This window comes from Mus musculus, chromosome X (genome assembly GCF_000001635.26).
Source record: "Mus musculus strain C57BL/6J chromosome X, GRCm38.p6 C57BL/6J".
Lineage (NCBI taxonomy): Eukaryota > Metazoa > Chordata > Mammalia > Rodentia > Muridae > Mus > Mus musculus.
The window spans coordinates 139,727,907-139,740,374 of NC_000086.7; the positions used below are offsets into that span (position 1 = coordinate 139,727,907).

A 12,468-nucleotide genomic window follows, 5' to 3' on the forward strand; every position below is an offset into this window, starting at 1 on the left:
GGATCTCTGCATCTGCTCCCATCAGTTGCTGGATGAATCCTCTCTGATGACAATAATCATATCATTCATTACTTTTTTTTTTTTTGGTTAGGTTTAATTCTACCCTAGGTCTCTGAGCTATTCAGTCTCTAGTTTCAGGCCATCCAGACAGTGTTGGCCATGGGCCATGATGTGAGCCTCAAGTTAGACCAGTCATTAGTTGGTCATTCCCACAAGTTCTGCATCAGCACATATCCAAGTCCCACCACTGATGGTGGTGGTGGCGCACACCTTTAATCCCAGCACTTGGGAGGCAGAGGCCGGCAGGTCTCTGTGAGTGCGAGGCCAGCCTCATCTACAGAGCTAGTTCTGGGACAGCCAAGGCTACAGAGAAACCCTGACTCAAAATAAAAGGGAATCCTTGGTAAAGATTCTTTATGATATGGGTTCAAAATATCATCTTAGAAAAGAAAAAAAAGCTAAGACTTTGATGCCATTACATGGATTCTACAGATCAACTTGGGGAAGAGTAAGTACATCTTGAGAACACTAAATCTTTCAAACTATGAATGTAGGGTGTTTTCCTCTTTCTTTAAGACTCTAGTTTCTTTTTATTAAAAATATCATTTGATAGCTTTCAATGTACAAATCTTAAAATTTTCTTTGGATAATTTTTATCTCTAAGTATTTTAATCCTTTTGAAATTATAGTAAATGGATTTTGTTTCTTTTTATTATATTTTTGCTAGTGCATTAAACAAAATTCATTTTATCTATACCTATCTTGTTTTCTTTAGCCTTGCTAAACATATTAGTGGTCCTAAGAAATAGTTTGTGGGTTTCTTTCAAGTTTCAATATTGAAATCACAAAATCTGAATAATGACATGGTTTTCTCCAATTTCCATCTGAACGGTGTTCTGTCTTTTTTCCTTGCCAAAATGGATAACCTTCAATATAATGCTAAGTGGGATTGTTAATATTATTATTTTACTGCTTTAGATGTATCTCATTATTGGTCAGTCTTGTCTAGTTCTCCTGGGCTTCAGTGATCTTCTCATGTCTGCCTCTGGAGCAGCTGGGACTACAGATGTAGTCTTCTAAGAACCAGTCTTTTGCTAAAGTATGCAGTTAACTGTGAAGGGTTTTATATGTAGATCATTGGTTGAAGAATTTCCTTTATATTCCTAGTTTTGGAATATATATATATGAGAGAGAGAGAGAGAGAGAGTATAGAAGTTGAGTACAGTGAAAATACACCTGTAATCCTAACACTTAGGAGCTAAGGCAGGGGGATCTTGAGTTTAAGTCTAGACTGGGCTATATAGTGGGCTCTGTCTTAAAATGCTAACCAGGGAAAAAAGAGTATTTCATTTTTTAACTTTTTTGAGATTAATTTTTAATTGCAACATTTCCCCCTCCCCTTTCCTCTCTCCAGAACCCTCACAATAAACTCCTTTCTACTCTCTTTCAAATGTATGGCCTCTATGTTGCTTAGCTATATATGTACATACAGCCATATATTTCTAAATATAATGTGTTCAGTCTATAATGCTATTCGTATGTATGTTCTCAGAGCCAACCATTAGGCACTGGATAAGCACTTAATGCGTTCTTTCCCGGGGAGGCTACCTCTCCTATTCCCAGTTTCCTCAGATGCTTGTAGTTCTTTGTGTAAGGTTGAAGCCTCTGGAAATTTTGTCAAATGATTTTTTTTTCTTTGTGTCCATTGAGATTATCATGTTTTTTTTTTTTTTGTTAAAATGACGTTTCATTATTTGCTTTTTATATTTTGTACTATTCTTGTGTTCAAATTATAAATCCAAGTTGCTTTTACTATATAGTATTTTTGTATGATCTTGAGGTTGGTTTCTTATTATTTTGAGGATTTTGCATTCATGTTCATAAAATACATTGATATGTAGCTGTTTTATAAAATCTTTGTCTAATTTTTATGTTGGGATTTCTAGAACGAGTTGGATGATGTTTCTTCCTCTTCGGTTTTACATGGTTTGTGAGAGACTGGTGTTACTTCTTTAAATGTTTAGCAGGCTGTGCCAAGTAAAGCCATCTGTCCTTCATTCTCATGTAGGAAGTATTTCCATTACTAATTCAGTCTCTTATTGTATCTCGATTCTGGGTTTTCTTTCCTCTATAGCTGTTTTTTGTAATTAGTATTTTTAAAGAAAGTTATACATTTTATCCAATATTTAACAAACAGTTGTTCACCACATTCTGTTTCTGTATACTGTTTGTATGTTACCTCTTTTCATATGGTAATTGTTGAAGTTCAGCCTTTCGGGTTTTATATAGTTAGTTTTAAAGAGTACAGTTTTTAAAATATTTTGGTGAGCCTAACTTATTTGTTGTAATTACTTTTTAAATATTTTCATTAGTCCTTTGAGAAGTTTGTACATTTTAGACACATTCACCCTCCCTGTTCCAACTCTTTCCAGACGCAAACTCTTTCCCTTCCCACCCAACTTTATGTTCTTTGTCCTTCCCTGTCTCATCGAGGCCAGTTTGTGCTACCTAAATATTCTTGGGTGTGTCACTGTCCACTGGCACATGGTAGACAATCAAGACATGCATAGAGAAAACTGATACTTTCTTCCTGAGCAGCTAACACTTGCCAATAACTCTTCAGCTAGGGATGGAACTTTGCCCCAACTATCTTTTCCATGCTGAGATTTGGTCTGGCTTACACTTGCATAGGTCTTATGCATGCTGTCAGAACCTCTGTGAGTTCAAGTTCACAGAAGCCTGCAGTATCCAGAAGGCACTGTTTCCTTGTAGTTGCTCACTACACCTCGCTCTTACACTCATTCTTTCCAGTGTTCTGCAGTGACCTTTGAGCTTCTGGAGTAGGAGCGGTTCCAGTTAAGCCCAGACATTATGTAGTCTCTTATTCTTTGCCCTTTGGCTAGTTGTGGCTCTTTGCCACATTCATCATCATCTACTGCAAACAGTTTCTCGGACAAGGGTCAGGAGATACCTTAATGTGTGGGTATGATGATATCATTAGGAGTTGGCTTAATACTATGCTCATTTAGCAAAACAACAGTAGTAGGTTCTTTCTACAATCAATGATCTCTCTAGCAAGAATTTCTTGGCCTGATAATGGTTTCATTTTGTGAAGTGGGTCACAAATATACTAAGAAAGTGGTTGGTTATGCCCATATCATTTGCACCACCTTTGCACTGAGAGATGTCTTGCAAGGTCAGCTCTTAATGTAGTTTATAGCTGAGTGAGACTGATGATGTTGAGTTTTCTTATCTTTTCCTTTTTCTGTTTCCTATCACTTTATGCTTGCCTAGTGGTGAGAACTTGGCCCTTTCCTTTCTTAGCATATATACAGGCTAGAATATAGCACAGTAATACAGTTCTTGCCAAACTTACACAAAGCCATGGCTTTCATACCAAGCACCTCAGAAAACTATACATAAAGCTATAAATATACATGGACAAAGACTTCTAGATTTTTGGGAATATGCTAGAGTTTTTCAGAGTCCCCAGATTTCCTTCAAATGTTTTGTTTGGTTTGGTTTTGCTAATTTCTCATTTGGCCCAGCAGCCTCAGGCAGCCACATGCTCAGTAGATGACTCTGATTATTTTAACAAACACTCCTGAGGAAAAAAACTTCTGTGCTACCTGAACTTGGTGTCAGGTCAAGTAAAGAGAGCTTTGTAAATGGAGTCTTCAGGGGAGTATCAGACAGATTGAATAAAGACAGTCCTCTACAAATGGTACTTTGAAAGAGCTCCGACCCCCTTTCTCTTTCCTCCAGTATAGGCGGAAAGTTAAGTAGGAATGGAAATAGAGAAGAAAGAATATATCCTTAAAAAAAACCTATTTTGTTAGTAGAAACTCTAGGATTTGAATCAAAATTAGCATGTATCAGATAATGAGTTTCTACAGTGATAAAAATGGAATAACTAAGAAGACAAAGTATTTAATAGGGGGTGATATTTCATTTTGTGCATAGTGATGGGTGATTTGAGTTCATGTCCAAAGGATAGTCTCCACTAGAGAAAGTTTGTTTTCTGCAGTATTAGGACATCATTCACAATTATGGGTTTTGTTTTAAAGGCTCATAATTATTAGGACTTTTAACCAATTTAAATCAGCCTAATTAGATTGTATCTATGATGCTTCTGCTTCATTTTCCTTTACTATTATGATAGAAAATACGCAACTCGCAAGTGTTTGCCTGACTGCACATTGCTGTTTTGAACTAGCTTCAAGTCCTTATGATACCAGTATTTACTCTTTTTGTCATTACTGCTGTTGAGAAGTTCTATACTTGAAAAAGAAATGCAGTTATTACCTGAGAAATACTTATTTATTTTTCATTTCTTTCCTATGAAATTTAGGCAATGAACATTTTGACTTCAGTATTGCTCCTATATGCAAAAGAAGAAGAGGCTTTTTGGCTTCTGGTTGCTGTATGTGAACGAATGTTGCCTGATTATTTTAATCGTCGAATCATTGGTAAAAACAAACACAAAAAAACCATACACACACACACACATACATGCATATATCTACACATAGTTGCTGACTTAATCTATTTTGCTGTTCTCACCAAATGGCACAGGCAATGATTTATAAAGAATAGACATTTATTTTAATTAGTGGTTCTAGAGGTTGGGAGGCCCAAGATCGTGGTGCCAGCATCTGCTCAGCATGTTGTCAGGGTCTTACTGCTTCATAGTAACATGGCATAAGGTATCATATGGCCAGACAGTGCAAGTTCACTAGAATTAGCTTGCTTTTAAAAAGAGCAAAAACACTTCCATTATAAGTCATTAATCCATGCATTAACTCACCTATTCATTAATATTGTCACTTCATTAAGGCAGGAGCCCCATCACTTCCCAAAGGTCCTAACTCCGAATACTATGAATATATGAATCGAGGAGTGGTTTAGGTTCCCATGAATTTTTCAACCACAGAAGACTTAATCTTTTCAAAACAATTTTTAATGCCTGTTGTCTATTGGGTCCGAGAGTGCTTTTGTTTGTGAACTGCGGAGCAGGGTATTTGTTGAGACAAGGTCTGACTGTAAAACTCAGTATGTGGCTTCAACCAGCAGACTTCCTGCCTCAGCCTGCCAAGTGCTGAGATTACAGATATGGACCACCATGCCTGGCTCCTTACCTGTTAGATTACAAATCTAATTGAAGTGTTGGTAAATGAGATTGAGAAAGACAGCAAACTCAAGCAATCTCACAAAGCCTTGGCTGATGCTTTGGGGAAAGGAGCCTCTGCTACTGAATGTATAGTTGGGAAAATGTTTTATATGTTACTATTTTAAAAATGAAGGACGTGCTCTCCTCCACAATGAAAGGGAAACGTACTTAGTTTATAAATACTATATTGCCCAAATAAGGATTTGAGATATCTAGAACTACTAAGGGAAATTTTTAACAGTTTCTTGATGAGAAAGAGATTTTAATCAACTTAATGTCTCCATAGTTATATGAATTTACATATAAAATAATTGAGTCTTTCTTTGTTAATTTGTGATATTATCTTAGTTATCAAATATATAAAGATTACCTATTTTAACACCTATAGATGATCTGTCCTTTGTTCCTTCATAAGTTTTCAGTATTGTGCCTAGTTTTTTATTATGTTCCCTTTAATATAGTTCTATATGTGCATTTACCTTTATCTCTGCTCACTATTGAATTCTTTTAGGTGGAAGGATGTGGCTTAATGAGAGCACATTTGCCTAGTATGCATGAGCTCTGAATTACATCCTCCCACCACAAAAGATACTACATTCTTTGAAGAAGAGCTCACACCATTAGTTATAGTATCTAGTACATGTCTCTGATTGCTAGAAGGACTCAGGAACCCTCCAAATGAATTGAAAGTTAGTTTCCCAAGTGATTTTAAGCTCATGACACTGAACTAGCAGTTGCAGAGATGTGCAAATTATAGAAAAGGTACTAATGGGCTCCTGTTTGGAGAAAGTAAGATGAGCTCTGTCCTGAAGCTAATGAAAGTGGAGAGGAGTCACAAAGAAAGTCTATTGAAAGGAATTTCTTTTGATGTTTTCCAGGTGCCTTGGTGGACCAGGCAGTGTTTGAAGAACTTATCAGGGATCACCTTCCTCAGCTGACAGACCACATGACCGACATGACTTTCTTTTCCTCTGTTTCTCTTTCCTGGTTTCTCACACTTTTCATTAGTGTGCTACCTATTGAAAGTGCAGTGAATGTGGTGGACTGTTTCTTCTATGATGGAATAAAAGCCATTTTACAACTGGGATTGGCAATACTTGACTATAATTTAGACAAACTTCTGACATGTAAAGATGATGCTGAAGCGGTGACGGCACTAAACAGGTACTGGAAGAACTATATATATTGTGTTGAAATCTGGAGGTGGGGCTAGGGAGATGAATTAGCAATTGAAAATGTCTGCTGCTATCCCAAATGAGTTCCATTTCCAGCACCCATGTCAACCTGCTGTTCAGGGGATCTGATAGCCTTTTCTGGCCTCCATAAGCCCCTCAACATGTCTGGTATGTAGACACACATACGCACTAGTAAAATGTTTAAGTCTTTTTTAAAAAAAAGATTTATTTATTTATTTTGTGTCTATGAGTACACTGTAGCTGTACTGATGGTTGTGAGCCATCATGTGGTTGCTGGGAATTTGAATTCAGGGCCTCTGCTCACTTTGGCTTAAAGATTTTTAAGTACCCTGTAACTGTCTTCAGATGCACCAGAAGAGGGCGTCAGATCTCCGGATGGTTGTGAGCCACCATGTGGTTCCTGGAAATTGAACTCAGGACCTTCGGAAGAGCAGTCAGTGCTCTTACCTGCTGAGCCATCTCTCCAGCCGCTGTTTAAGTCATTAAATCCAGTGGAGAGCTAAGTGATTACATTATTCAGTCTGCTTGGTTTACCAGCAAGGAAACTGACCTTAGAAACGTCAAGTGATTCTCGTTAAGTCACATAACTCATTGATAGATAAAGTCAAGCCCCAAGTACCCTCCTTTGTTTTTAGACAGAATGCAGTGAAAGTAAATCACTTTGATGTGAACACTTAGATTCCTAACACATTCGTACTAATATCATTAATTTAGTAAATCATAACAATAATTCTAGTTTAAGCCAGAATGTCTCTATATAAAAATGGCATCTCGGGGGCCTAGGTAGTAACATTAAAGCATCCAGTAGGGAAAATAATCCTGGTTCCCAGGTGGTAGCAGTCGGGTAGGTTGGACTTTATTGTCCTGCTTCATTTTGTATGGATGCTGTTTTGTGTTGGAGTACATGAGATTTTGTGTATATACATGTATTTGTATGAGTTAAATAAATGAAAATTAATTGGCAGCTGTTGTCAATGCTTCATTAAACTCCATTCTGTACAGAATAATATAGACACCTCCCTTTGGCATTCAGAACTCTTTTGTTGTTGTCGTTGTTGTTGTTGTTTGAGACAGGTTTTTTTTTTTTTTTTATTAATAGCTCTAACTGTCCTGAAACTCACTCTGTAGACCAGGCTGGCTTCAAACTCAGAAATCCACCTGCCTCTGCCTCCCAAGGCATTCAGAACTCTTAAGATAAGGCCTCAGTTTTCCTTTTTAAAACCGATTTCCCATTTCATCCCTCTACAGCCCTGATATTCATTGCATTCTCAATGGGGTTGGAGTTATTTGCTGAATATGTGCCGAACCTATTTTGTAGCTGCTCTTTGCTACCTTGTGGGTTCTTCCTTTTCTTCCTTGATCCCCATGGTTTTCCCCACTATCACTAGGTAGGAAAGAAACAAGGATGGGGGGGGGGAGAATTAGGAAAATTCCTGGATCTAATTTCTTTTCTTTGTTTCTTCTTTGCTCATGGATACTAACAAGTCACAACCAACCTCCCTGAATGACCAGCAAGCACCCACCCCTCAGGGCCTAGTATTTGTATACCCTCTGAAAACCTCCCAGAATTTCAAACATGATACAATCGCAGAAATTATCTGCAGCTGGCAAAAACCACACCTCTCTGAGAGCACGACGCAAATCACAGTCAGCTGCTGTGGACAGACTGAAGCAGCCTCACATCTCTACACCTGGGATTAAACAAAAGCATATAAAAGATTCTTATAATATTTCTGTGGTTTTTAAAGAAACCAGAGTTCCAGAATTCTCAAAAATTTTGCTATGCCTGTTCACTTCCCTCATGTTTTTTCTCCCAAAGAAATGTTTGCATGTAATTCCTTCCACTTATTTTCCTATCTCCCAACCATCTTCATATTCTTCTTCTTCATACTCCTTCCCAAGAGTTCTCAGATATAAAATTGATCTCTGACAATCTCAGGAGACATTAGCCGTGGTTTTCTCTGCTACAACTGTTTGACTTTCACTAACTCTTATATTATTGTCATTTTTGGATAGGTTCTTTGACAATGTCATTAATAAGGATAGCCCACTGCCTTCAAATGTTCAACAGGGTTCAAATATCAGTAATGAAAAAAGTGATCATACTAAAGTGGATATTACAGATTTGATTAAAGAGTCCAATGAGGTAAGGTTTTTATACCATAAATATGATGACATCGCGTATTTGAATGTTTATAAATAATTGCATGGCATACTTATATATTAAGAGTAAGATAACAATTCAAAGAAACAACTTAAATTTTAACTTTACTATAAAGTTAAGAGTTCTGTAAACTGAACCTAGGTTGTATAACTGCCTCTTTCTCAATTGATTTTTCATTAAATGATATTAAATTCACTTGCTTTCACAAATGATGATCATCTTTAAATATGTATCAATGTATAAAAAGTTAAAATGATTCTCTTTTGCAGACTAAGAGTTTTACCAGTGTTCTTAGTCAAGGCACAAGTAGAAAGATACAATTTTCTTTGGTGACTATATGTCTATATGTATAAATGCACGAAGAAACTGGGATGAAAATGTGCAAAGTCACTGAACAGATCATGAAAATAGCTAGAAATTGAATCAAGGCCTCAGAGAATTGAGTCTGATGAAATGCAATTGTAAGAGAAGTGGATCATTATTATGAATGAGTATCCACTGAAATCATTTCTTGCAGAAATATGGTAGTATCCGCTATGAAGATATACATAGCATGCGCTGTCGAAATAGGTTGTATGTGATCCAGACCCTGGAAGAGACAACAAAGCAGAATGTGGTGAGTATCCACTCTGTAGGGGGAAACCCCAAAGTAACTTTTCTTTTACTTTGTGTAAAATTCCATGTGAATAAAATGAGAAAGGCTAATTTAGAGCTGAGTTCTTGCCTTAGCTGGACTCATTGTAAGTTTTTGGAGGAGCAATGTTGTTTTCTTCTAGATGAATGACTGTGTTTACTTAAGCATGCTTTGTATTACTTGGCCCACAACATTACTGTGAAGCAATACTGAATGCTGTGGTTAGTCACCTAACATTTACTAACACACATTTGTGGCACGCTGCTTCAGGAAGAACAGTTTGGGCTGGAGAGCTCAGTGGTTAAGAACGTTTTCTTCTGGAGGACGCAAGTTTGGTTCCAAAAATCCACATTCAGCCGTTCACAGCCATCTGTACCGCCAGCTCAGTGAACCCAGCACCTTCCTCTGACCTCCATGGGCACTGCTCTCAAATGCACAAACCTACACATGTACATATACACATAACAAATTAAACCCAAAATTAAAATAATAGCTGACCCTCATAATAGTCAGTGCTTCTAGTAAATACTATTTCTCTGTAATGCCTATAGGAAAGTGTAAAGGGTAGAAAACGGAATCCATTCTTAGACTATTTCTGTGCTTCCATAGGTGGCTGCTAATATTGTTTTCTTCTGCTCTGTGAGATGAATAGATTGCTGATCCCGTGGAGAAAAACTTTACTGTTTATGTTGATATATACTGTTTGACTTTTTATCATTATGATTTATTGTTTTATAAACTTACTTAAAAATTAAGTCCTCAGAGATACAATCTAGGAGGATTAATATTCCTAAAGATCCTAGGTTTAGGTTCCAATTAAATAATTCTGTCATGTTACTATGACATAAGACAGAGAGCCTTTGGTTTTGTTTCTAAATATTATTTAACTTAAAATATAATTACATATATTATAGATAATTAAATCATTTCAGAAATATTTTTAAGATGAAGTTTTCTTACCCCACAATTTTTAAATTATTTGAAAGGATTCTTACATTTCTTTTTACCATGTAATATGATAAAATATATTCATGTTGATAGGAAGAGAGCATATACATTTAAAAAATGAAACCACACATTATATCAGTCACTCAAATATATAGTTATCATTGCATATCAGCACAATTAAATCAACTCATTCTTTTTAGTACACAAAGTAGTATACCATGGTATAATTCTTGGAAATTTCATACACTATATATTAATCATATTCATCCCCTTCTACCAACTCCTCCCAGATTCGTCCTCACCTGCCGATCCACTCAACTTCATGTTCTGTCTCTCTTAAATCCAATGAGTCCAGTTTCTGTTGGTTGTGTACTCCTGGCAATAGGCTTTGTCCTGGAGCCCAGGCATCACACTAGAAAACAGATATTGCCTCTCCCAGCAGTCATCAAACACCAAGAGCTCCTCAGCTAAGAATAAGATTTTGTGTCTGCCTCCCCTCCTACATGCTGGGATTTTTTATGGTTTGAGACTATATGTGTACTATCATAACCACTGTGAGTTCATATGCACATCTACCCTCTTGTGTCTGGGAAAGTTTCCATGAAGTTATCTGAAACGTTTGCCTCTTACAACCTTTCTTTTCCCTCTTCTGCATAGACCTCTGAGCCTTGTGAGGCAAGGTGTGATAGAGGCATCCAGTTTAGGGATGAACACTCCAAAGTCTCTTATTCTCTTCCCATTAACCAGTCGTTCATTTCTATACCAATTGCTGTCTACTGCAAGAAGCAGCTTCTCTAATGAGGCCTGAGAGACACACTGATCTATGGGTACAGCGATAAGTGATTGGGAAGTTATGGGTTCTATCTTGTGGATGGCCTTAAATCTACCCAAAATGCAGTTAGCCACTGTTGCACCAGTGGGCAGATCTTACCAGGCAGGTATTACTGTGGCTTACAGAGTTCACAACTGGATTAGACTGCAGTCATATTGCACTCTCCAGCACCAGCTAGATCTGTCAATGTTCTGTGACTTGGGTGAGTTAAAAAAAAGGGGTCTTAGTACCAAGTTCTGCAGCATAGACAACCTAGTGCTTTAAATATTTTACTAATTGTTTATTAGTTTTTCTCACTTCTTAATTGATTAGTTGTAGCCTTTCGCCATTTTCTATGACATTATCTTTCTATCCTTGGTGTATAAGATCTCATTGAATATTAGTAATATTAATTCTTTGAAAGTTATCATTGTAACCCAACATTTCTCTCTTATCTTGTTTCTGTCATGTTTTTATAATGTCTGTCAGAGTATACAAAGCACAGATTTTTTTTTGTTAGTCAAGTCTTTCCTTTTTCTTACATAATGCCTGGTTTTCATGTAAAATTTGGCCCTTTTCTACCCAAATTATTTCTATTTTAGTATTTCATATTTTAACATTTAACTCACAGGTAATATACCTGGAAGATTTTATATGCATGTTAATATTTTTAACTAAAACCATTCATTATCTGAAAACTATTAAATTGTCTATTACTATATTATACTTTTTCATATTCTGTGCTCTTTTATACATACATAAAATCACTTCTATATTTCTGTTGTTGCAATTATGTCATACATTTTTGTATCTTTATAGTATACTTTGAAATCTTTTTTCTTTTCAATATCCATTGTAGTCATCTGACTTTTCAAATGTCCATTAGCAAGCATTTGTGGGTTCGATCCTGTACATTATCTTAGTTAGGGTTTCCATTGCTGTGATGGAACATCATGACCAAAAGCAACTTGAGGAGGAAAGGGATTATTTCTCTTACATTTCAGTTTCACAGTCTGTTATCCAAGCAACTCAGGGCAGGGACCTGGAGGAGGAAGAAACTGGTACAGTGTCCATAGAAGAGTACTGGCTTGGTCCTCATGGCTTGCTCAGCCTGCTTTCTTCTGAAACCTAGGACCACTAGCTCAGGGGTATCCCCACACACAGGCTGTGCCCTCTCCTATCAATCACTAGTTAAGAAAATGGCCTACAGGCTTGGCTGCCTACAGCCTGATCTTATGGAGACATTTTATCAATTGGGGTACCCTCCTCTCAGATGACTTTAGCTTGAGTCAAGTTGGCATAAAACTAACTAGCACCTAGGTCGTAAATATTTCTTGTTGATTTTGTCCTAATACATTTTGTGGCTAAAGTGAATGAGACTCGTTTCTTTAAAATTTCCAACTATTTATTGGCATAAATGTAAAAGCTCTTGATTTGGGTTTTTTGCATGTTGTTGCAACTACAGCCCTGACTTACTGATTGTACTATTTGTCACTTGGCTTTTTTTTTTTTGATATCCTAAATAAAGAGTATATAGTTTCCAGT

At 36.7% G+C, this 12,468-nt stretch overlaps 1 protein-coding gene across 2 annotated transcripts in view; it reads left to right on the forward strand.

The window, feature by feature from the left end:
- The window catches only part of Tbc1d8b (TBC1 domain family, member 8B), a 69,258-nt gene that overhangs the window by 42,943 nt on the left and 13,847 nt on the right, over positions 1 to 12,468 (forward strand). For both annotated transcript variants that reach the window (XM_006528546.3, NM_001081499.2), the window contains 4 exons: positions 4,352 to 4,469; positions 6,049 to 6,334; positions 8,383 to 8,512; positions 9,048 to 9,146. In XM_006528546.3, the coding sequence (XP_006528609.1) occupies positions 4,352 to 4,469; positions 6,049 to 6,334; positions 8,383 to 8,512; positions 9,048 to 9,146 (633 nt within the window). The remainder of the gene's footprint in view (positions 1 to 4,351; positions 4,470 to 6,048; positions 6,335 to 8,382; positions 8,513 to 9,047; positions 9,147 to 12,468) is intronic.